General features: G+C 44.3%; 1 protein-coding gene across 2 annotated transcripts in view; it reads right to left on the bottom strand.

Moving 5' to 3' along the window:
- Positions 1-17,959, bottom strand: part of ralgapa2 (Ral GTPase activating protein catalytic subunit alpha 2) — a 75,367-nt gene extending 57,408 nt beyond the window's left edge. The window contains exons 1-3 of one of the 2 annotated variants that reach the window (XM_056591253.1): positions 17,544-17,959; positions 2,821-2,931; positions 1,986-2,035 (exon numbers count right to left, since the gene is read on the bottom strand). In XM_056591253.1, the coding sequence (XP_056447228.1) occupies positions 1,986-2,035; positions 2,821-2,931; positions 17,544-17,649 (267 nt within the window). In that variant the 5' untranslated portion in view covers positions 17,650-17,959. The remainder of the gene's footprint in view (positions 1-1,985; positions 2,036-2,820; positions 2,932-17,543) is intronic. The other variant, XM_056591254.1, reaches the window with a different exon arrangement.
- Positions 17,960-27,350: the final 9,391 nt, after the last annotated feature.

Raw genomic sequence — 27,350 nt, 5'->3', positions numbered from 1 at the left:
CAGACTACGGTTGTATGTGGCGGGGGAGTGTCGGAAGGCACGGAGCTTCCAACTGGATCGCTTCCTGCGGGGGTCCGTCTCTATTCGCGACCTCATCTGCACACCAACCCCCGGAACACAGAGACTGGCGCTCATTGTTCGGATTGGCATAGCGTTGTCGTGGGAACACGGGGCAACAAACAAAATAATCTAAGTGAATGAGAAAATAGCAGCGGCGATATCTGTGTTAACGCAGCGGTACATGACATAACTTTCTGCACAAAACCACCCTCGGTGTTAACGCGACTTCAAACCATTACAGCGTGTGTAAATGTAATTGTGCAGGCACAAAATAACGCATGGAAATGGTTTTCCCCTCAACGGGGTGGCGATGTCGGCGGTGGTGGTGGTGATCCAGCGTGGGTAATCGAACGTGGCGTCTTGACAGAATGTCGCAGGCGGGGTGGATCAGAGCAGACAGGGTATCAGTCCTGTACACGCCGTGAGCTTATCTCCTAGCCACAGCGTATAGCGGCCGCCATCGTAGGACACGACCACAAAAAGGCGCACGTTGACGTGGCCAAGCGGCTTTCGGTAATGGTTTCCCTTTTAAAAACATGAACCCCCCCCAAAGTGCGGGGGAGACAAGTGAATCTGGACTTTCTACTTCATAGGTCTGATAGTGGGCATCTTGTATGGATGTCGTAGAGGCGGGATGACCCTGTTTGATGCTCAGGGGAAGGCTGAGGAGAAGCCAGACGTATTAAGGCTCCACACAAACAACCGCAAAACACACAGGACCGAGTAGAAGGTCTTTCGCGGGATCTCTCCAGTGAAACTGTTTTTTGGCAAGCGATTACATTTGAAAAGTTCTTAAAATATTTTGATATTGGACTGATAAGAGATATTAAAAATCATAAAAAAAGGTTTTTCCCATAGGACAGACAGGGAGTCATTTCCTTTTTTTTTAAGGAAAAATATGTGGATGCTAATATACTGTCAAAGTTTTGCAGATTCTGAAGTAGGGAAGAGTACAATTTTTTGTTTTACACACAATTTGAGTGAACCATCAGTTGAACCAAAGGTAATTATATGCATGCTTACTGTGTATCAGGCAAACTAAAACTACTTACATCTAGTGCATAGTGCTCTTATGGCAACGTAACTCACAGCATTGGTACATTACGTAACAATGTTAGAAAGAACCCAGAATGCATTAGGCCTACATAACTGGTCCATTAGCGTCACAGCTAATAATGGCGCACGGTCAGACACGGCTTTAACACAGAATTGATTCCACGGAGAGACAGACAGCCTGACAGACAGACAGACTGGTGAGCGTGCACCACAATACTCCCAGACCCAGACCCCCCCCCCCCCCCCCCCCCCTCCCCGGTATCATCTTCCTCTGTCCTGCCCTGGGAAAAGAAGACCCTTTACGGACCGGGTTTGAGCCAACCTGCCTCACTGGGTGTGAAAGGAACCAAGGTCTATCCCCTGTCATCCTCCAAGGCCCCGCCCTGGGCAAATGTAACTGGAGAGCGGGCTGTTTGTATTGGAAACAGGAGCCTCCCTCGCAGTCAGGTGGGAGAACAAGCTAGGGGAGGAGAGGACTTTACCCTGCAGAAGAGAGCGCGCCTGGATGGGAGGCCAACCATGCATAGCTCACACACGGAAACACACTTTACATTATGGGAAGGGCAAATATACTATGAAATATATACACACACACACACAATTTAAATATGTATACACACGCACACGCACACACACAGGATGGAAAACACTCCATCAGAGGCAATTGTTTTCGCTTTCATTAATTCAACCTCCAATTGGGTACTAGGCTATTTGAGGTAATTTCAGGAAGTAGCCTGACTTCTTCATGGGGTGTCATGGAAACTGTAGCCCCTCCCATCAGCTCAGTAAACAAGGTAGGGCCTCTCCAACTGGACACAGGGGCGATAGACGGCCATCAGAACTGGATATAGAGATATAAATAGACTTACTTCAAAAATAAAGAGGATGGAGTCCAGCTCTTCCCTTTGAGATTTGTTCCCTGAAAGAGAAAAAAAATATGGTTCTTTGTGACATTAAGAAATGTTGAAGTGCAAACATGATAAAATTGCATTCTCAAACTTCTATACCCCAATTAATTAATTGCAATGCCACAGTGTGTAAATCCATTTCCATAATGACTTAAACAAAGTAATGACCACTGTGATGATACATAAATTGTGCGTCATTCCAGGTTTGGCGCACTGACGAAAAAACTTTGCAATTAATTAGAAAATGACTTCATAACTGTCCATTCGCTCATGAGCACACTTTTGCTTAATTGGAATATTAATCAAATCCCTTAATGTCACTTAAATAGCTATATGACGACTACCAAACAGTGCTCAATGTGGGCCAAGTGAAAGGATATTATAGAACAAAACATTGCAAAGGACGATTCCCCAGAGTGCGTCTGCAGCCCGCGGTGGCCTATAAATCAGTGTGATAATGGAGTCTATAAAACCTGGGGCTCCCCCACTTGTTATTTTAACAGAGGGACCCACATGGGTTCTCTGGTGGTGAAAACAAAACACATCCAGTGGGTTACCTGCACAGAGCAGTATTAAATTATGTTTTTCCGACTTGCCCACAGCGATCATCACATGAGGGACCTTCTTTATGAAGTGGACCACAGATTGGGTGTGGGGAACTTGAAACTCGCTGGAATGCGAGTGTGCTATTGTCGCCAAAGCCACTAAAAGACCTTTTAAACTTGTAGGGAAGATTATCATTATTTTGATGCCAATGAAAGATTTGCAAAGGGGGGGGGTGTGCCACGGTCCTCACCTTTTTGCTTTAAGTTGCTTTCCAGTGTGATGAAATTTTCATAGAAGATAAAATAAATCTGAGAACAGTTACTCTCGAAGAAGGTCTTCAGCTCACTCTTCTCGCTGATGTCTGTGAATCAGAAAAACAGAAACAAAGGCAGAGTGCATGAATAGAAGGTTTCCTGAAAGGATTTATGCATAATTAGACTTATAATCGCAGGACCAAACTTGGTGGCATCGTACAACAGGCACTCAACACGTCAAGGATAAAAGAACAGTCAGATTAACAACACTGCTACAGAGATACTCCAGGGCGAACAATTAAATCAATGCCTGACCCACATAAAAGCGTGGACATCGCTCACTGTTGACACATCTCCATAGGGAGGGTGTGGTTGGTGTGTGCGTTACCAGACTGAAAGAATGAGGGGGTCTCTGTGCCAGATGAGAATAATAATAATAATTAATGAAATGTATATAGCGCTTAATATGGTACTCTAAGACGCTTGAATACCCACCCACCCACCCACCCACCCCCACACACACACACACACACACACACACACACACACACACACACACACACACACACACACACACACACACACACACACACACACACACACACACACACACACACACACACACACACACACACACACACGTTGATCAGTGGGGAATTACCTCACACACACTTGTGCCTTGTATCTAGGACATCCTCACGGTCCTCCCTCTACGAAACAATCTGCCTCGCTTCACCAGAGTAACCCTTACAAATAAGTAGGTAAGTAAGTCTGTGTGACTGTGTGTAGAATACAGCGTGACCTCTGCCGGTTTTGCAGGGATTTTCCGAAAATCCCCTAAAATGTTCTGACCTTCATCACGGTGTGTGCGTTTGGCAGTGGGTATGATCAGGTTTTTGGTTTTGGAAGGAGACATAGCTTGGCCTGGCCTCCGTCCAGGCCGGGCTGAAGGGGCCGGGAACGATTCGGTCACACACACACACACACACACACACACACACACACACACACACACACACACACACACACACACACACACACACACACACACACACACACACACACACACACACACACACACACACACACACACACACACACACACAGACACCACCGCCCTCAAGGAGGGAAACTGCAGGCCGGCCGCGGGACACAAAGACAAGTAGGGAGTCGTTTGCGCAGCGGTATCGGAACGCTTCCTAAAGCAGGGTGTTGGGCGGGCGACCGGGGTGTCTCACGTACAACGCCGGTCATGAGAGAGGCGTCCCGGGCCTGGATGATCAGATACAGGCTAGGGGAGGAGCGCTGGCACTCTAACCCAGCAATTAAGGCTCACCTTCTGCTGCGCGTCTCCACGCCCCGCATGGCACGCTGGAGGAGGGCTGGCACGTAACGGGCAGCGTGTCAGAAAACAACGTTCCCGAGGCGCCGAGATTAATGTTGGCGGACAATGAAGACATCGTAACTCCGTGGTAATGACACTTTTCCTTTTTGTTTAACGGGCTTGGAGTGAATGCACAGAGATAAAATACTTGCAAGTACAGCACATATATTTATATAATGTACACAGCACACACGCCCGCACACACACACGCGGGCACCCAAGTGCACGTACACACAAACAAACGCAAAAGAGCTTGATTGATAGGCAAATTCACCTCCCCAGCCAGAGCTCCTGTCCTCCCTGCTAGAGACTCTGTTCCCTGGAGAGAGGCTCATTATGTTGAAGGGACAGGAGCTGGACTGCAGCTGCACAGGAAACAACTGACAAGCCTGTGTCTCTGGACAGCCAAGCAAAGCTGGACACGCAGGAAAAGCTGCATCGGGCTACAGAGCATCTTGGCTAGATCTTTCCTTTTTGCAGTGAACCAGAAAGCTTGCATAATGCATAACAATGTGCCAAGTGTCAAGCTGCAAGGCATTATCTCCAAATCCATGAGCAGTGTTTACAAAAAAATGTATGGAAGATCCTAGGCCTATTCAGGCTTTGTGGGATTAAATGTCACCAAACATAACACCGCTTTAAGCAGATAAAAGACAGGAAAGTACACAATGTAAGCAAGACTAAGTCCCCGTTTAGAAAAGTTTGCAAGTGAAGCACTGAATCCTATTTAGTCATTATGGTTGTTTTAGAGTTTAAATGCAGGGGGGCAAGCGTTCTCTGAATATTGTTATTCAACTGTGAAAGTAGAGCCCTATCTGTTGACGCTGATGGCTTCTCCTTCTGCCACTGATGCAGAGAAATGCTGATGAGAATGAAGACGTGATTAACTGGGTTATATCAGAGCCAGGTATATACCTGCAGGCTGTGTCACATCGTGGAGTTGTTAGGTCAGCCTGTTCTACTTAAGACTACTATAACAACAAGTCCGGAATCAATGAGGGGTCACACACAGACAGTGTTTGTGTGTGTTTGTGTGTATGCAAAAACAATGTTTTTTATCCGTTTGGCATCAACTGACATCATTCTTTTGCACTCTCATTCTCAAACACGAAGAGACTCATTTATCACATTTGTGCTTTAGATCGACGATTGTTATCTTTTTTGGACACACACACACACACACACACACACACACACACACACACACACACACACACACACACACACACACTTCCCCAAAGGAGACAACACTTCATTAAATAATATTCGCTCCTACAAGCATTAAAGTGTAAAATGCTGCCTCATCCTCATTTGTGCTCTGCATTCAAATCTGAGCCTGTACTGCCTTTCATAACTTAATGTTGACTCAGTAATTTACATTTCATAAAGTCATAAAGGCCTCACTATACACTTTAAGCCTTTCAACATCAGCTGATGTGTCTTCTTATATAAAGAGAATATAGAATTGCCAATATAGGGAGTCAATAGACCGGTCTCAATAACGGGCCTACTAGCCACTAGACTACTAGTAGGAAACATATGCTCACGGTCCGGTCTTCATATCATAACCACACATTGCAGGGAAACATGAATATAATTAAAGATTGAACTATTTTAAAAGTATCCCTGACGTGTTATACAAACGCAAAAACAAGGTGAGGTATGGACTGATGACAGAGCAGTGAGCCCAGTGGTATTGAGGCGCCCCAAAGAGTTGAAGGGGACCTCTTATCTGGAGCCGGCACATGGCCCGGGGCTCATCAGACGCTGCTCCGTCTGCCGGACTGGCCTTCCTGTCCGCCAGCGGGCCAGCTAGTTGTGGAGTCACGAGCTGTCCCCTGAACAGAACCCCATGAACGGCCCCATGACGGGAAGCCGAGGTGAAGGGGAGGATGGGTCGGGTGAGAAAGAAGAAGAGATAGGAAAGAAGAAGGAAATCCTTCTATAAAGATAAACAAACGAGGACTGTGTCAGTTGCGGTTGATGAGTATTGAGTATTTAGTCGGCTACCATACAGGCTTGGTTTCTTGTATATTGAGGAAATTGCTGTGCTATGAATACCGAAGCAGAACTGGAATACCTCCTCCCATATTGTGGGAAGTGCATAATCCTGACAGAAATGACTAATTTTAAATTTGAATCACTGAATAATTTGCCAACAAGATCCTCAATCCAGGCGAAAAAATAGAAACAGGATAATGGACATGTACCATTATCATTGTGAACCATCTTTCATGAAAAAGGCTAATGAATACGTTTGTGACACTGACCATTTGGTTTGCCTGCCAGATTTATACCTGTGATAGGCCACTGACTGCTAGGACACTCACATTGTGCCTTCTGGAAAATGGAGATCGAGCAAGAACTGATCAGAGCAACCTGCAAATGGGAAATGAAATCATTGAGCTAGAATCTAATTGTGAAGCTTCAACTCCATTAATTAGACCCTGTGTGTGTGTGTGTGTGTGTGTGTGTGTGTGTGTGTGTGTGTGTGTGTGTGTGTGTGTGTGTGTGTGTGTGTGTGTGTGTGTGTGTGTGTGTGTGTGTGTGTGTGTGTGTGTGTGTGTGTGTTCCGTTTGACATGCTTCATGCTTGTCAGAAAGGCGTCAAAGTGCCTCTCATCCAGCCCTCTCCACTCTCCGCTCTCCCTGCTCTACCATCTGTGTCGATCTCCCTGGCCAGCCCCTGGAGCGCGACGGAGAGGGGATGAGACCACAGGAGCGGGGTGAAAGAAAAAAAGATAAAAATCCTGAATGCAAGACGAAAATGAGCAGTCTTGTGATAGCATGCTTGAGTCTAAAGAGGAGGAGGAGGAGGAGGAGGAGGAGGAGGAGGAGGAGGAGGAGGAGGAGGAGGAGGAGGAGGAGGAGGAGGAGGAGGAGGAGGATGGCAGCCTACCATGCCTAGTCGTTTGGAGCTTGGCCGACGAGGGTTGCAGACAGTGGACACTTCAAGGCCCACACGGTAGTACACTAATCTTGGTGTTCCTAGAAGCTAGAGCCTCGAAATTCCTCTTCCCAAGGATTTCCAATGGATCCTGTGGTACTAATTTTCACATCCCACCCCCAGTCGCTGTTGAAGGTAGATGGAAATCTGGACCTACCACTGAAACAGCGGTTACATAAATTTAATAACACGCACACGCACACACACACACACCAAGCTACACATCAAGCCGAGCTAAAAATGGCTATAGTGCGTTTTCCCGCCACAGCCAATAATTGCCTTGCATTTAGCAGGTGGCCCTGATGTTGTTTTTCTCTTAGTCCTAGACTAAGGTCTGGGTTGGCACAGAACCAGTTCTGCTGCCTCCAGGAATGCAATAGGGCGGAGCCTAAGCCATAATACCACCCAGGACAAACACCAACATGCCCTGTGGACACAATTTAATAACACCTACATGATACAGTCCAAATCACAGCGTGGATATGTTGACGATTGGTGTTAAATTATCATTAAAACAATAATATATTGTATATGTTGACAATGCAGATAGAGGGATCGATAATTTATTTTTCTTCCCCAGTACAGTCTGATATAGTCATCAGTATGGCTTGCTTCAACAGTAAATGAAACCCTGAAGCTCAAGAAAAGGTTGTAAAAGATTCTACCTATTTTTAGATACAGAAACGATAATAACCACTATAATATGAACTCCAAAAAAACTGATGCCTGTTCCTCAGGGAGTGCGGGCCACTTACTGTACTGCTTATCAGGCTGACGCTGGAATATATCACACATATGCCAGTTTTAGTTCAGTGTCAAATAAATATGTATACATATATCAAATGAATGACCACAAATCCCCATTTCCATCATGTCCCTAATGACTAAGCTTGACTCTGACAGGCAGAACCAGGCAGCAGACGCCAGCACGCGTTTGGACTAAGTAGATGGGTGTGACAAAAAGTGCAATTAGGCCTGTCTGTTAAGAAAACAGGAGAGTGTTATTTTTCTACCATCTTAACAGCCATTCATGAAAAACAAGGACAGCAAACTTTTTGCGTACATCTCCTTGTACATGTAGATAAATAAACCTTGAAGAGCAGCAGATCTAAAGTAATGAGTAACTCATGAATCTGCCCCTTAAAATGCCCTTCCTCCTGCTCAGCAAAGAGGAAGGAGAGAGAGAGAGCTCAGATACTGTGTCACTGTCAACAGATGCCTTGAAGGGGGATGCTGTCTCCAGCGTACTAGTACTGGGAGGGGAAGTGTTGTGTTTTCGAACCGGGGTGGGGAGGGGGGGACTGACGACCGGGCAGAGCTGACTGGGATGATGGTTCCATCCTCCGCGGACTTGTTTTGAGAATCCAGTGTCTGGCAGAGAAGCGCGTGCTCATGTGATCCGACAGCCTGACAGCACCCTGCCACCACGGAGCACAGGGCTTTTCGGGAGGCCGAGAAAGGAGACGAGCAACGCAACACCAGGGACGGTTTCAGCTTCATGGAGGAGGACAGACCCACGAAACACAGGCTCTACACCATGTTGGATCAGTAGCCCGCTACGTTTTTACCAAGAGAAATAAAACCACTGAGTACACATCATTCATAGTGAGCTCGGTCAACAAGAATGAATAATAAATTGTCAGTTTCAGCAGTGGGGCATGGGATACGTTTCCTAAAAAGGTTCCCAACAGCATCCCTCTTATTGGTGAACAGGCCGGATTCCTTCTGGGGAATACATTTTTATTAAAATGTGCATTCTTTTTTAGCATTTCTCAGGAAAGACGAAAGAGGATGGAGCCATGGCAGGTTTGGAGCTGACGGGCTGGGGTTGTATTGTGATGCGGGGAAGGTCTTTCCGGCCGGCTGTCAGGGAAGCACAGCTGTTGCTCACAGCATGTGGGGGGGACGCTGCTGGGAAATAACAACCTGCTGCCCGCGCTGATGGCCATAATGAAATATTCAGGAGAGAGACACGGTGGGCTTCACCTCATCGCAATCTGGTAGAGGCCGATATCACTGGGCTGCTCTCTTTCCCACTGATTCCCCGCACTCACTGGAAAACGATCGCACCCAAATGTCAGGCAGAACATATTTATACAGTGTTCCCCTGCCCCTCGAATGGCTCATGGAGAGTTCACATCATGGCAGATGTCATCAGTTCAGGTTCTCTGTGTGCGTCACAGCGACATATGAGGCCAAGGGTCGCAGGGCTTTAACCTGATTGCAGGTTACCTCTAAATAAAATGCACAACAAATTCCCACCGCTAAAATGAACCCATCCCATCATTCAGGAAAAACATTTTCACGGTGAATTAATGTCATTCTAATCGAATGAGCCGCCGTTTACCTAGATTTGCCGAGCCAACAGTTAGGAGTGTGTGCAGCCAGTTGGGTGTGCAGTGCACCCAGTTGTGTGTGCACACTGCGCGTGTCCACCGTGTCGGCTGAGTCAATGGGTGAAGGTCATTCAGCACGCGGCACCTATGGCATATTTACCCGGGCAAACATGTCTAGCCTGCCTGCCCACAGATCCCTGTTTAAACTCGATCAGCCCTGCCATGTGTGTGGTGGTGGTGGTGGCGACGCCATTCGCGACCCAGAAATCCCATGTACTGTAGAGTGTGATAAATGATATTTAACCCCCCTGGGGGGGCTCGGAGGTGGGTTAAAAGCCCCATCAGGCCTTTGATCAGACTCAGCCTCATTAGTATTAGCTCCGGGAGAGCTAGCGCTGCAGGTGCACTCAGTTCCTGGCAGAAAGGAGCTGGGGGAGGAAAAGAAAGGAGAGGGGGAGGAAAAGAAAGGAAGGGGAGTGATAGGTTCCTTTGGCAGAGAGCGGAGAGCAGACACAGAGGGGTTCTCTTTAAAAGAGCAGGCACAGGGAAGCCTGTGGGGGCACCAGCAGAGAGCAGGGAGACATGGGGTGGCTGCTAATGTGGAAGCTGATGGATGCACACAGCAGGATTTTTGTCTCTGCACACACGTGGACATGGTGGAAATAAGTGACTGCAGAAGATGGATAATATCCTTTTATTCTTTAGAGGATAATGAATACTCAGAGAATGGTTTACAGGATTGCCAGAGGGAGCGAAAATAGACACCCTCCTATCCATATCCAGGACAACCACAAACAGCCCAAAAACCAAATCACCAGGAAAACACAAATATTGTGTTTATTAGGGAACCTGATTCACTCTAACACACATACACACACACACACACACACACACACACAAACACTCACACACACGGCTTGAGAAAGGAGCCATTGATGGAACATAAGAACGTCGCCGAGCTCAGACACTTCCAAATGATCACATTTGATAGGAATATAAATGCTCTCAGGAGGTTCCCCCTCCTATTGCTGTCCCTTGAGTAGCCTCCTCCCCGTCTAGCAGCAGTGCGCAGCAGTCCGTTCTAAATCAATCCCAGCCTGCACCACGGGGACGTTCGATTTCCAACTGAGCGATGGCCAGCGAGGGCAGAGGGAAAAAAACAACTACCTATGGAACCATTCAGAGCCCTTGACGGCCCCATGTCAGCGCCGCGGCGGGTTGACTTTTGAACCTTGCTGAAGAAAGGTTAATCATAAATCCATGGCTACCGGCTGGGCTGAGCGAGAGGAGGGTGTCACATGGTGTCATTTAAAGAGAGTGCTGTTAGGTAGCGCAGTGAATGAGCCTCCATCTTAACAGGTCTACATGACACACATCTGCTCCTTGTGCTGTTCAATGAACTCCCCCCCAGGAGCCGGCCGATATGTCGATCATAATTCAGTCCCCCACTGCATTACATCAGGGTCTCCAGTCACACCGAGCGAGCGGGCGCCCATCCCATCAGCACTCCTCATCAGTATTGACAAGAGAGTGATCTGATTAATTTGCTGGTTGAGCGGATAAATCCCCTGTCCACAGCTGGGTCTGAGTGTGCACGGTGGCAGCATGACTGACGGTCCTGTAGGTATAGATTTAGCGCCGCCAGAGCGTCAGGATGTCATGCATCATCATCTACTCAGAGTGCTGTGTTTAACTAGCCGGTGAAAATGTACTGACTCCTACTACAATGAGTTAACAGTTGCACAATGCGGATTTTGATTTGTATGTGGTGCACTGAACTGTCACGAAGGATAAACTTTACAATGAAATGTCCACAGGCTTGACTAGCCTATTTGCGGCAACCACTGAGTGGCACTCTGTGGCATAGTAATTGCTAATCGAGTTATCGTTAAAAACATAAACACACAAGATGAATAATTATTGTCCAGCAATCATTGGACTTATGGTGCATATGATTTGATTTCAGCACCGCAGTGCCAAACACTGAGTGGATGTCTCTCCTCATGACAACAGTGTCTGGCTGTGCAACAGATTGAGGTCTGGCCATGTGCGTGTACCCATAGCACAGTGTGAACCGTCTAGCATTGGCAAAGGCCTGACACAGTGTAGGGTCATTGATCGAATAGTGGCTGATCTTGGCATCTTGGGTGTTCGGGAGGGACTAAACTGCCAATGTCCAGTATTTCTCTTCCTTAGCTGGTGTTTAAATACTCGCCTTAATCCACCTTAAGTATCACACTGTGTGCAAGAAACAATGACACTATTGAAAAACATCAATAAACTGGAGATTAATCAAGTGTTACATTTAAACTCCCGGCAAATGCAGCGTTTTTCCTACAGTGCGTGACAAATTTGAGTTAAGCCATAAAAGAGTTTGGTTTTTCTAACACTCCGGAGCCTAAAGAGAAGCAGAGCAGATGATGATTATGATGATGATTGAAAGCTTAGACATGCTGTAATGGGAGGAAAAGATAATGCAATCCACTACTACATGATGAAAACTTAATCAGCGACACGAGAGTTCTCTAAATCACATTTTCAGGCAGAGGGATATGATACGCTGTCCATCAAAAGTGAGTCAATTCAATAAATACTTTGCCACAATATGCTCATAAAAGAATATACTTCCTTTTATTTGTCACTGGCTTGTTGACCGACCATAGCAAAGGCAATGGCTGTGTGCACTGTATGATAATGAGATATGAACAGAAGCTTTGGTTATATGGAGAGCTGGGTTTTACAGGGTTGTCGTCCAGGTAACCAGCAAAACTGGAAAAACTAGTTTTGTTGACTTTCATGTGACGTCTTAATCAAACATGGCCGACTGAACAACGGGGCATTGCAAAAAAAAAAAGAAGCCTCTTTATACTCGACGGGGATGAGATTTGTCACCATAATATTCAAACACTGCGCTTAGTTATCATGATATGATTAACATGATGCCAGTGGACGAGATACATGCTTCAGAGTAGCCGCTGATGAAAGGTTAATTACATGAGCAAACCCCATGCTAGACAATAACAAGATACACACCCATAGAGTCAAGCCTAGGATGTTTTCAAACAGAGTGGTTTAACCACGATGGGTGTTAAATCAGGCCTGGGTCAATTTCTTGTGCATTCATGTGTCACATTCCCACAACAAGGCCTATACCAGACCTTTCTGGTAAAATATTAACACTAAAGATATTAAATATTAACCAACTCATTTTTCAGAGTCAACGGAAATGACCGATCAAGCCATAAACAACACCTGAGACTCAGGGAGGGCCTTTGTATCTGCGTTTCTGTGAGTAGTGTACACGACACATGACACTACAGTCACATGACATGTCTCACAAATCAGTAACAAAGTCACAATGCTAGCATAAACGTTGCAAGGATAAGCTGGTGCGGCGGCTACCATTAAAGAAAAAATAAACAAATAAATTAGCGAAGTGCAGCTTGACTGAAGGTCAACCAGCAGTATGCTTTCAAACCCCCATGCTAAGAGGGGCAGTGCTTGATTGATCAAGTTGGACATGCTGGCCTACTGCCTGCTGCACACAGTGGGAGACATAAATCTGGCAGCAGAACGATGCTCCACGTAGCACTTCATTATTCCGACACACACTGATGCTAAATCTGTAGGGATCGCAGACCACTTTACACTGCTTATAGTGCTGCAGCTAGAATAAGTTACCTTTATGCCCCTTTTAGGTTAGGAATAGTAATGGCCATTCATTTATAATGAGTCAACTAAATATATCTACTTGCATCAAATGAATGACAACCCATCCCTAGGAAGGAACCATGTCAATCATGTCCCTAATGACTACGATTCACTCTGACAGGCAGAACCAGGAGGCAGACAAGAGCACTTGTGTGGACTGAGTTGATGGGTGTGACAGAAAATGCAATTAGGCAGGCAGTCTGTAAAGAAACCAGGACAGTGATATTTTTCTAGGAGTATTACCAACAGCACTACACAAAAAAGGACAACCAATACAAATGTGTTGAATGCATCTCTGTGTAAATATATAAACCTTAAATTGAAACTGTTAAAATGCTTAAAATATGGCTTTAGAAGAATCAAACTTAAAATCAAAAAACATTGGACAAACAAAATGCAACATAATAGAGCATGAATTAAACTCCTAAAGGCTTTGTTTCTTTCTCTACCTCTCTCTGAATGCCTTGATCTACCTTTGAACAGTCTAGCCATGTTGAGGTAAGGAGCAGAGATGAACACTTGCAGGTCCTTAATCAAGAAGCTGTGATCTAATAAGCAACCACAGCCTCATACCTGCTAATGGCTGTCCAGTACCATCCAGAGCACACGAGACACTGGAGAGTGATTAACAGGAGCGGCCAATCAATCCCCTTAATTGAGCAGTAAGGGAGAGAGGGGGGCTACACTGCATCACTGCATCAGGACCATGCGTCAGGGCCAGCATCAGAATGCAGAGGACAACTCTGAAGATGTGAAGGCATCCACGACACACTTAGCATCTAATCACCGCAAGGTAGCACCTAGCAACTTAATTACTGTCAAAATGATAAGGTTTAACGGTCTAACCATTGCTAACACAGTGTTCAGAGTTAAGTAGACATGATTGAAACATTGCAAGAAAGCAATTGCACATTTCCTATGTTGAAACCGCATTATGACACTGAAATGCTTAGCCACAATCTCAAAAGGTACATGGATCCATAAAACCATTTGCTGAGTTGTTCAATTCAATGATGTTTCATACAAAAGTTCCTTGACCTTATTAATCACTTTAAAACAGCAAATGCACTACTTGGTACCAACACAAAAGAGAACAACCACTAAACAAAAAAGCATAAAGCACAGTACAAATTCAGGCTATTTCAAGTTGAAGTTGAGTTAGCTCCTCACAGACAAATAATGACCAACCCCGTGAAAAATAAACACCCTTAGACAGCTTTAATCAAGAACAGGACCCTTTATCATATACTTGCAGTAAAACTGAATTACACTCAAAGAACAAGTGGACCAACAGCTTCGCTTGCCAACGCAGTCTTGAGATAAACGAGGATAAGTGGGGAGCTTTGTCCTGAGGATTTCCAGAAACAGAGAGTACCAGAAGTGAAGAAGAGATTTTAGGCCCATCGAGGCGCGCAGAGGACCTCCTCGATGGGGCTTCTGATGGAGCGTTTATTGTCTTCCCTTCTGGCCGTTGGCCTTGTGAGTTCCCCTCTCCACACAGCAGCCTGACGGCAGGTTGACCCTGAACCCTGTGTCTCAGAGTGTGCAAGTGAAGAGATGCACGAGGGAAGGAACACCCACTTACTTCCTTTGTACTCTCAAAAGACGAGTGCAGAGATAGCTTTAAGCCCACAAGCCGAACACACACACACACACACACACACACACACACACACACACACACACACACACACACACACACACACACACACACACACACACACACACACACACACACACACACACACACACGTTTAACTTGCGTGCTTGTGAATAGCCATGCCGTACGCATCAGTCTCTCAGATCTCCCACAAAGCTTACATTTATTTACCGGTTTGTCCAGAACAGTTGTAGCAGTATACTGAACATAAACAGCCCAAGTGAAGCCCTGATTGTTAGTCTAGTGTGGACCTTTACATTTTTTGTTGCCTGGGTAAAGGAGAGACTTTGCATGGTAGCCAGAATATGTAAAGCTTTTGTTAATTTCCAAGGAAAACAAAGCACTCATTCTATGGGATGCACCACAGAGTGCTATGCCATCAACTCTGAAGAAACTTGTTAGGCTTGAGCATTTTGGATGCCACAGGGGGGGAAGCAACTGTTTTGTTGGTTTGCAGAACATAAACTAGGTCTACTTTCTCTTGTGTTGTTTCAACTAAATAACCTGTTCTCCATGGTCCAAGTATAACTTATGTTTCATTGAAGAAACTGAAGCAGTGATAATATGCAACAGTGAATATATAATGAGTCAAGGGAGATAAACAGAGCCACAGAAATAGCCATTAGACATCCAGAGGTGGTCTACGGGGCCTGAGTAATTAACAGCCACAGCCAACTCCAGCCAGGCATGACTGGCAAATTAACATGCAGCAGCCTTCACACTCTTTCCCACAAATCTGCTCAGTGAGCAGAAAACCAGCACTAGGCCACTAAGGAGAGAGCACAACTGACCTTCCAAGCCCAATACCACTGATGCAACACTTGATGCAAGATGACCCAGGAAATGTGTTATGTTCCTTCAGGCCCGCATTAAATTAAAGTGTCTTAAATATTCTATTTTTCTTCAAATGGTCAGTTTGAGGTTACATAATAAGCCAGCCGCACTAAAGTTACTCAACTCTGAAACCCCTTGACAATATCTTGGAAGTTCCTGGTAAAATCTTGAAACAGACTGAAACACAAGGATGATCTCTTGAAATCGTAATGACATTTACAGGTTAGGTTACTACAAGTCAACTGCCATCATTGTGTTTGATGATTCATTTGACTTTTCAGTTGGTCTCCCCAGTTCCTCAATCATACCAATGGTTCCCCTTTGCCATTCTTTAAAAGACCACGATAATGTGTTCTCTTAATCGAAATCACCATTTCTCTTCAGTAAATGACACTCCTTTCAGTATAAATTCTCCACATCAACCCATCTCTATCTGCTCTTCCTGGCCACAGAGGAAGCAGCAGCTGCCGGAGGAAATCCTTCCAGGGCCAAAAGCACTGCTAATAGAGGGCAATTGCAAGGAGACAGCAACAAATCTCCACCATAATCAGCCACTGGACAAACAGAACAACCTTATCTTTAACTACACATGGGGGAACCAGGCTCCCTGACCTCAAGCTGGGTAGTGCTACTCTTGACATTGAAGCTGGGCTATCACTGCAGTATAGAGACTTCAGAGGCTATGGTTTATATTTGCTATTGAAGAGGCAATAGGACTGCAGTGTAGGCCCAATGTAAAACATATGGATCAAATACGAAGTGAACTGACTGACTGACTCAGCTAGCTTAGAATAAACTTTAAACAGACCACATAGGTTTGTTGACATTAGGTCTGCACAAATATAATCACAACTAATTCTTTCTCTTCTGTACTTCCAACACACTTTTGTGTTTTGATGGTAAGTATTAAGTATAGTAAGTATTACTAGGAATCTATCTTCATTTACTTTGGGATTGTTAATTTAGCCATTGATAAGCATAGAAGAATATATTATTATCTTAAAATATATATTTTTATCTTGTTAGAATTGGTCCAATATATCATGTTTCAAAGATCAGAAAGCTTCCTAAAAACTCAGGGACATGAGGGTATACAAGCAATAAAATGTTATTGTGCTCAATCCCCTTACAAAAAATAAATATATGTGCTACTCATATACTATGGGTAGAAACTCAAGCAGTTTGCCTAAGGACACATTTACATTTACCATGCTTAATGAATTAAAGATCCTGTTGCACAAGTGAAGATTGTTATGAATCCGTCATACACTGTTATAACAAAAGAAGATTTTCTTCACAAGGGATTATGGTCCACGATAGCAAAGCTTTTTGTCTAGAATAACCCATGTTAGAGGACCCTTAATTGAAGTCTGGTTGACAGCAAACACCATACATGCACTCCCCCCTGTACGAGGCAGATGAGACTTAAACTGGACCGTGCTATCGGACGGTCCACACATTCTAATACAATAAAATTGTTGTTTATGTCAACTACTCATCAAAGACGAATGTCTGCCAGGCACTATTAGCGCTTGCCGCGTTAGCTGGCTAGTTAGCCGCAATAAAGAAGCTAACATTAAACGTAATGTCAGTTCGCGCCGGTATATTTACAATATATGCTATTCAGTGTTGTGCATCGTACGGTGGACATCAGACGTGCACGTTTGGGCAAACACTCCATGCATGGGAGCCAACGTTATGCATCTATCTAGTTAAAACAACAGACAGCATGCAGTGTTGTGGTGACAGCGCTGTCATTAACGTTAGCTGTCCAGAGTAGGCTAGCTTAGCCACAACTAGCTCGGTCTCGGTAACGCCGTGTGAATTGCTCGGTGACATTTCACTCACCTAACAGTGACCGGAGGTGTTTCAGTCGAGTCAGTACATCCTTCTTTGGGTCCAGAACTTTCTGTGTAGATTTCTTGATGTCTCCATGGCCCCTTCGAGTGAACATGCCGCTGTAAAATGCAATCGTGGAACCTGAAATTATCTATTTAGGACCATACAATAAGCCTCCCGTGTGTGACAGTGTCACTTTCTATACCCCCCGCTCTGAGCTCGCTCGGTAAACATAGGGCTAGCTAGTCCTCCTCCTGGTTTGTGGGTGTGTAAACACGGAAGCGCAGCTACAGACGCGGCGGTAGAGGTGGTCCGTTTATGTGAGTACGCCCTCTTGTTTATAAGATGATATGGCGCACCTACGGTTGAAATAGTGTTGACGTTCAGTGACAAAACAAGCGCCTGCATGTGTGGTTGTTGCCAGGGTGGATGCTTTATGGTGGCCCCTTGTTATGATGGGAGACTCGCTGTTAACCACGTGGTAGTTTACCGAAATAACATGAACAATGTTTTATTTAAAAGAAACATGCACAGTGTCTTTCTTGGAAAGACACATGAACAATTTTGCATTTCATCCTGGTGTCTACGGCGTTTGAGCGTACACTCCTTCTGCTCAAGGTTTGACCACGATGCTTAACAGATTATGCTGTTTAACTCAAGATTATTTATTATGCAGGAAGATGGAAATGCTTTGAGTCGATTAATTGCATCGACTCTGAAGCGCCATCTGCTGTATGGAAAGAAGAATACACGATTTAAAGTCAGTGCACTTTGCAATCAGTTGACAACGTGTATATGTTTGATTAACCTGTCCCACTTTTGTTGACTATTGTAATATTAAGAATACTGCTAATGATAATAATTTTGTCATATTATCAAAATGTTGTGGATGGACATGTTGTGGAAGATATATCTTCCACAACATGTATATCAGGGCAAAGAATTAGGCCTAATAGAATACAGACGAGTCTTAGTAAAATCCTGTAATTTTCATTTGAATCTGAAAGATTTTCGCAAACAAAATGCATGTTTGAAAATGGTTATTTAAGTTGAATGAAGATAAGGGTAGGCTAATTAAGATTGCAGCTTGCCAATAGAATCGTCAATATTAAGTCAAATAAATAATATAAATGGATTCTAATAATTGAAAAGACAAGAAAATACCATTTTGGAAATGAGAAAATTCTGAGAGTTAAGCTATCTGATAAAATTGAATAAATTCACCAAAATGCACATAATGAACACTTAAAGCCATCCTTTGTTTTTACCTGTGTGGAGCCACCGCATTTTTGGGATAACTCTTCCAAGTAAAGCCTGGGGGATAGCAGATCCTAATCCTACCTCTAACTTTAATTGAAATCTTGTAAATTATTTATTTTTTTACTGAAATCTAGTCTTTATTATTGTCAATATCCCTTTTTTTAATACCCGTTTGATTATAACGCTATTTAATTGTTTTCTATCATTCAGTCGATGCAATTTCTCAGCCTTCTGTAGGGAAAAGAGATACTGATAATGACCACAAGGAGGTGCATAAACCGACCTTTAATTTAAATGGAACAACTTCTATAGATCCATCAAAAAACCTTACAAAAATACTTGTTTCAACCCTTTCACAAAGAAAACGAAGGAATGCCGGTAAAACTACCCGAAAATATACAAATATATAAATGCTGTCTGAAAACTGGAATGTACAATGGATAAATCCAAAGCGTTTATACAATGCAAGCTCATATAAAAAGGTGGCCAAGGTATAAGACAGATTCATAAAAGAGTGAGTTTGATGAAGAGAGTATAAAACACATTCCTTGAGGACTCTTGTTAAGGTGTCTACGTCGTCCACAAAGACGGCTGAGACTGTATTCTGTTTCATCCTAACAGCAGCACCACCACACATTGAGCACAGACATTTCTGCCAGGCGGCTTCTCTCAGTTCTCAAGGTTCCACACAATGGCTATGTGTTGAATGGAAGAAGAGGGAACAGAGGGTAGTGAGAGTGGAGGCCAAAGGGGAGGAGTAAAAGAAGAGTAAAATCAGCCTTTGGCCTGCAGTTTGGTATGACACTCATTATCTGAAGTGGGCCATTCTGAGGAAAAGGGGAGGTTGCCCATCACAACAGATGTTGATTACACAAAACAGGGTAGTTTAGAAGGATGCATGAATAATACACAAGCTCAATCTCTCTCTCTCTGTCTCTCTCCCTCTTTCTGTCTTCCTGTCTCCCTCTGTCTTCACCCCCCCCCCCCTCTCTCTCTCTCTCTCTCTCTCTCTCTCTCTCTCTCTCTCTCTCTCTCTCTCTCTCTCTCTCTCTCTCTCTCTCTCTCTCTCTCTCTCTCTCTCTCTCTCTCTCCTTACAGACACTGGGTTATTGTTGGTGCTTTGTCATCAGTCTTAATTGATTGTAATCACCATTCCTTCTTGGCAAGCCTCCTGCGTTCTTGAAGTGCAGGCTTTTGCTCATTATCTATAATGGCATGGACCTAAAAATGATCGATCCACAACAATAATAATAGGGCTGAATATCTGGCTGCATGTCTGTTATGTGCTGCACCTGCAAACATTTTGAGGCAGGCTAAATAGTGTTGCAAAGATATTACAGGCTAAGACAATTTAACTTCATGATCGAGTAATGGAATTAACTTATTTGGTGGGCTTTACTGAAGATGGTGTATGGATTTTGAAGAATATTTGAGTGTGTATGTACGAATAGGAATGCTTAAAATAATAGTACGCCTATGCTTTGGGCGCAATACATACAAATCATGTGTGCGTTTCGATGCAGGGCTGAAAGTTTAACCGCATGCTATAAACGGCATGCTGCCGCTGTGACGTTTATCTATCTCTCACGGCCAGATGGTGGCACTGTAGCCTCATGAATGTAGGAGCCCGCTTCTAACAACCAGGCGTTCGGACTGAATCCAATCCAAGGTTTGAAAAGCACTTGTCTGCTCTAAATTGTTCTTCTAAAGAGCTTGGAAATACTTGACTTCTCTCCTTGTGTGGTTATGGTTATGGTTTCCTTTTTGTACAATTAAGTGCCATTAAACGCTAATGCAGGACTATCCCATTAAAACACATTAAGGTGAATCCTTCCGAAAACAAATTAGAAAGCCCACATTCTGAGGCACGGAAATTCAGATATGGAAATAAAAGATCAGAAGAAAAGATCTGGAGCGGTCGATAGAGACGAGAAGATCTTCGCCTTGCTGTCAGACCACCCACACATGTGTAAGACGGATGGGCTAGGAAGCTATAAAATGTGGCGGAATGGAGATCCTGTGCAGAGAGCACGGTCTGGGCACAAAGAGACGAATGTAAGAATGCTTGACTGTGTGTTAAAGGTTCACTGACACATAAGGCAGTGTCACTGTTAGCTTTCACATTTGCATTCCATATGTTAACATCTACATTATTGTGCATTTTTCTGGTGTAATCCGTTATTGTTCCAAATGGAAGGAAATCGTTCAAGTTAAAATAAAAACGTAAATTTATATTACAAGCAATTTCTTAACCATTCTACCATTGCAGCAGGCGTTTTCTGGAGACATAGCATATATGACAGACTACACAACATACAAATATAATGGTCTGTCCTAAAATATCAATTACAATTGTGTTAAATAGATAATAATCAATAACACACAATATCCCTCCCAATTTGAAGGTTCATATATTCCTCATACTTTTTCTTACAATTTTGAAGTATATTTTCAAGTCTCGTGGTGACTTTGCATTGTGTTTCTGGCGTGCTGGCCAGATGGTTGTGTAATGAAGGAAGTCATTGAGGGAGACTGGGTTTGTGATGGTTGGTGATGGTGGCTTGGCTTAGCCCACCAGGGGTCGTCACAGTGCCCTTGGCTGAACCAAGGTTAACTCTTCACGAAAGACCTTCATGCATAATTCTCCTGCATGTTGTCATTTTTTGTTTCAATGCAATAAGATAAAGATCTTCTCTTGTAAATTATTAAAGGAACTACATTACTACCAATATTAATATTAGTAATGATAATGCTTATAATTATAATAATAAATAAATAATAAACAAAGAAAATAATAATAGCTATAAATATAACTATTACTACTAAGTATGCTACCCCTCACTATTACTGCTTCTACTACCACTACAACCAATAATTATACAACAACCATGAATCCTATTACTTATACATATGTGTATCTATATAATATTATTATTGTTGGTATGATTATAATTATACCAACAATAGTAGTAATAATAATAATAATAATAATTCAACTATTGAACATATTTAAGAATAATTTGAATTGTTTACCACGGCTAACACATTACTTGTGTTTTGTAGTGGTATCATTTCAAATATAATTCCTAATATATGGATAAAACCCCAATATGTGAGTGCAGTGTTTGTAATGCACACGGCTTTAGTGAGCACATCTCCATAGAGGTTAATGAGGGGGCACTCTGAGGTAATTAAAACAAGAGCATTCTAAGGCAGGAGTTCCACATAAGGTACTCGTCTCAACATAACCCAATACTTAATTAAAACTCTATGCTGACGGCATATTGTATCTCCTCAGGTAATCTGCTGCGGAATTAATGAACAGGGGAGAATTAAAGCTGTAATGGAGGCTAAGATAGACTATTTCTTTCAGTATGCATGACAGAGTTATCATTCCTGGAATGCATGATCCATGTTATGCAAAGGAAAAAAAAATGGGAAAAAAAATCTGCTGGTTCTCTCCCTAATCTGATTTCAATTTAACTTGTGGTCTGACACAGCGGCGACTTGCCAGTGGACGTTAAATTGAAACGCCTCTGCTTTTAATTGGATTCTGTTAAGATGTAAAATTACCTCCTGCCTGAGAATCGTGCACGCTTTTTGAGACAGACTTGGAATGGCTTCCCCAATCCATCAGTTAAGCAGCGTAAACGATGCCTGTGCTAAACAATGCATCTCTTTTTAAAGGCGGTTTCAAACGGCTACATGCATCTCAATGTATAGCCGTGCATTTCAAAGATGGCTACTTCTTTACATGGATTGTACTTTAAACCAAGGCAACGCTTGAGAGGAAATACTCCACTTCAAAAATGCTCTTTCACCTTCACATGCAGCCTACAATTATTTCTTCCCTTCAAATGTCCTTAATCACAATACCGTTAATAATACCGTTGACAATGTTACTTTATCGAACGGTAAATTGAACCACTCCGACGAGCAGGCTGTAGCTCAGTCTATTTTCCTTTTTCCAACAGGGTTCTCTGCTTAGACCTTCAGACATCCATCCCCTGGGAGAGTGAAGCAGGCATTCATGGTATCATGGCTTAGTTGAAGGGATCAGCATGCATGCGTCTGACATGTCCAGCACGGATAGCATGCGGGGGAGCCCGTCCTTTTATAAAGAGCCGGTGCTCTTCCAACCCTAATAGACAAAGAGGGTTCATGTGTTTTTTGTGTGTGTGTGTGTGTCCTGCTTTGCCACCGCTGTTGTAGCTGTGTGCAAAACACCCTCGCTCAACACACTCCTGCCTCTTCCACCTACACCCATGACCCCCTAACAGAATTGAGGTTCATCCCCGATGGTGATTGGTTTGCTGGCAGAATCAATGCCAGTGTGAGCCGCGGCCAGGTGTCCCTCTGTAACCCAAAGCCTGGTTACTATACCTGTGTTTGGCTGGATCCACCGCTCCCTGGCATGCAGTCAGCCATAAGGACAAACATGGGTTTGCATGGGTGGGCTGTGGGTGAAACAAGACCAACAGAGTAGTGGTTAAAGTCCTAAGTCATGTAGAAGATTATGTATTACTCAGAACTACCCTTTGTGGTTGAAAGAAAAAGGAATAAACGGCTGGCCTCATTTTCAAACCAAATACCAAACCCTGGCTGTAAGAGTTTCAGTGATACCGATCATTAGTACACTGAGAATCTATATTGTGTGTGTGTGTCCGTAGGTTTGAGCTTTGTTTATTTGTTGTTCATACTGCCATCAGCCATGGTTGCAGTTGCAACCACAGGGGTGTGAAATAACAAGCACAAGAGGGATTTCACTCGCCTCATCCTGAGGAATATCTTGCATTTCACTGGCTTGAAAATATGTGTTTTTTTTGTGTGTGTCAGACAACTCAGTTCATTTCCACCCCCCAGCATAAAACTTTAGTTTTCTCACAACTAGTCCCAGCTTACTTATTTACTTTACTCAAATCCTATAGATAAAATAGCATCATTATTTATTGGTTCCCACAGGCGTTTGCGTCTATGTGTGTGTGTGTGTGTGTGTGTGTGTGTGTGTGTGTGTGTGTGTGTGTGTGTGTGTGTGTGTGTGTGTGTGTGTGTGTGTATGCGCGTGTGTTTGTGTGTGTGTGTGTGTGTGTTGTTTGGCTAGTTGCTAGCGCTCCTGTCAAGAGAGACCTGTTTTATCACCGTTATCTGTGGCGAGCAATGCTTCCGCGCAAAGACAAACAGCCGTGTTTTCTTGTTCCTCCGGGGGGAGGGCCACCGCTGGCAGAAAATCAATCGTTGGTTTCCCACGAGCGGCTAATTAGCCGGACACTTGTGGCCCGTTGATACACAGGCAGGGGCCCTCTTTGTCCGCCGAGTCGATCAGGTGAAATGCATGAGATCTGCCACGGCGGCTGATAAAGTGTCAGGGAGGTCAGGGGTTAGTACACAGAGGACCCTTATTGTTTACCACTCGGTGGTCTCAAGGCAGCCGAGGGGCTGACGGTCAAACCCACGTTCCTCTTCCGGCCGCCCGCCTTCTTGCATACGCGCTATGTAACGTTGTTTTTTTGACAGCTACTGTAGAGAAATGAATAGTCGCATAGTAGTCATAGAATGTATATACTTTATCGGATTGTCATTTGAGCATGTGCTTTGTGCTAGAGGTTGTTTGTTGATTTACAGGGAACGAAGGCAAGGTCATGTGTATTGTCGTGCACCATGCACAATGCAGAAACTTTTCTAAGATGAATAATAATAGCCTACAATGGAAATCCAGTTGCAATAACATCCCAAAACACATGTGAGATCTGTTTCGGTAATTGTTTTTATGACGCAAGAAGTTTTGGCTTTTTTATTTTAAATAGCTTCCCTCAATTGCTTTCTCCTAGGAATATCTAAACATTCAATAAAGATAACATAGCCAGGAGAGAGGAGAAAAAAAAGACTAAAATATCCAATCCTGTTCTGTAACCTGTTAAGAGTGACACTTGCACATTTCCTGGCGGCGGACAAGGTGGCAGTACAAACGCTGATAGGCGGGGGGGAATAAAAGGGCCTTCTCATGGCAAACTTTCTGGAAATGTCAGCCTTTCAAGCTGTTGAGAAGACCTATTTCATATCTATTACAGCAGGCATTCTGCGGCCGATATTTCAGATTTCAGTCCTCCCCGCGCCGCAAATCCTCTGCCAATCTTCCGCCCTTAAGAATCTCTGCCAGCGCCTTCCCCCCTCCCCCAACGCATTATTCCCTCTGCCTCCCTCTCTCCCCCTTTTGATGTGACAGAACAAACCGCGACCTATTAGGATTAGGGCTTTGAAAAGATCTTTGAAGCCGCTCAAGGTTTCTTTAAACTAGGCGCTGACAATATGAGCTGTGTGGCAGCAAATGCTGAATGAAGTGATTGCCAGTCCTCAGCGATGTCTCCTGTCGCACATCACACTAACACACACTTACACACACATCACACACGTGCACGCACACACGCGCACACGCACACACCTACACACATACAATGTATGAGCACACTTGGACACACGGCGGAACCTATACAGACTCACGGACAAACATAGAAGACGCCGGCACACAGTGTAGACATACATGTGCACACATTCAGTCACGTTGATTCCTGGAGAGATTTATCCTGGTAGAATTTCCTGGGTGATCCCGTTTAGATGTTAGCCGCCTGCGCGGCATGCTGCGAGGGGTTAAACGTGGCTGGGCAGGAGGTGTCGGGGATGCACGGCAGACAGTGGCAACACGGTTTGTTGCTGTGTGAGGAAATGAAGCCACGGGCCAAGCGGGGTAGAGGCTCCTCAGAACAGAGAAAGAGAGAGAGAGACAAGGTCTCCCCCTGCCCCTATAGAGCACATACCCATCTGCAATAGCATCTTATCTTTGTGACTCTCCATTAAAAAACTCTGCGCTCTCTCGCTCTCGGTCTCTCTCCCACACTCTCTGTCTTTCTCTCTCTTTCTCTCTCTCTCTCGCTCTCTCTGTCTTTATCTATATTGCTCTCCCGCTCTCAGTCTCTCTCTCTCTCTCTCTCTCTCTCTCTCGTTCTCTGTCTGCAAGACCGTAGGCCTTTCTATTACCCTGAGTGGAGAGGCTCTTATCAGCCCATCAAGTAGCCGAAGACTATCACAGGTAGAACACAAACACTTCTTGCTGCGAAGCAGAGATTCAGAATGAACCTTCTTGCCGGTGCCATCCACCTAAACCACTGCTTGTGTGATGCATTCCTCGCAGTATATGTGTGCTGCTTTGGGTGGTTGTTTTGTTTTTAATTACCAACTATGTTTGTGTGTGGAACAGTTACGACTATTATTTCTCTATTTTATTCTCCATTTTCTCTCCTGCAGGGAACTCCAAACAAAGCGCTTTAACTGTATGCATTACCCTGTTATGTTAACGGACAGAACAGACCCAGCCTCCTCCTTGGCCTGGTTACATGTCCTCTCCATACAAGCTGGAGCCCTGTAGGAGGACTTTAGAATAAGAGGGCCAAAGCCTGGCCAGACATTTGGATGAACCCCCAGTCTCTTGGGGATTTTCCTTGACCAAACAAATGTTTGTTTTTGAAGTGTTTTACGGTTGAGCTGGCTTAAGGTGGCCGTAGGGACGAGACCGCCCTCCCTCCCTCCACATGCCCCATCCCTGCTCCCCTCAAACGATGCATTGAGGAGAGGGGTCGCACCTGTTGGGGCAGCTCAGAGGGACAGGCCCGGGGCAATGCTGAGCAGGGCTTTGTGGGTATTGGAGTCAAAACAAAGCTGTCTGCCCTGACTCATTCATCTTTGATGTTCATTGATGAGGAAACTGGTGGGTCTGAACAGGGCATTGTCTCCTCTGAGTGGTGCCCATTGATAGCCAGAAAATGGCCTGTTTGTTTTGAGCCTCTGACGGGTGGAGCTCATCTGAAAAAGGCTTAATGGTGCATTGAACCTGTACCAGAAAAACAACCACAAAAAATGTGCTTCGGAGCAGCCTTTGCACCTTCGGCAAAGGTATTCCTCCATTTCCGAATGGCCTGTACACAATAATCAAACGGTAATTGTGTGTGTCGCCACTGTGTCGAATCAAGATCCAGGGACGAGAGCATTTGACTGCCATCCTGCCGGCTTTCTGGCCCTGTGTCCTCACCTCTCCACACTCCCTTTGTCATCAAACCGGGATAGCCTTCATAAAAGTGCATTTCTCATGCCATTGTTCAGATAATCATATCCTCTCCAACAATTTCAGGATGTGACAAGATAAGATTGTGAAAATTAATGCTGTATCGCCTCATCTCAAATTATGAAAAAAATGGAAGGGGTGGGGGAAGGGATAGTGAGGGGTGGGGGATAGTAAGGGGGGGGGGGGGGAGTCTGTGTGTGATGTGGCAGCCAGAAGGGAAAGGAAATCAATTTGTACTGCCTCAATTTTTTTGTGTATTGCCTTGATAAGAAAAGAGTAATTTTCCATGCTATCTACCTCAAATCCTATTAGAATTAGGTTAATTTAGTGGCAACTCTTTCAAAATGCTTTGATATCATCAGCCCGTGTCTTTTGAGTGCTCTTCGCCTGTGGGGTAAAACTGTTCATCGCAAATATGGTGGTACACACCCACGCAGGATCTT

This window comes from Gadus chalcogrammus, chromosome 5 (genome assembly GCF_026213295.1).
Source record: "Gadus chalcogrammus isolate NIFS_2021 chromosome 5, NIFS_Gcha_1.0, whole genome shotgun sequence".
NCBI lineage: Eukaryota > Metazoa > Chordata > Actinopteri > Gadiformes > Gadidae > Gadus > Gadus chalcogrammus.
This window is presented reverse-complemented; position numbering and strand designations above follow the sequence as displayed.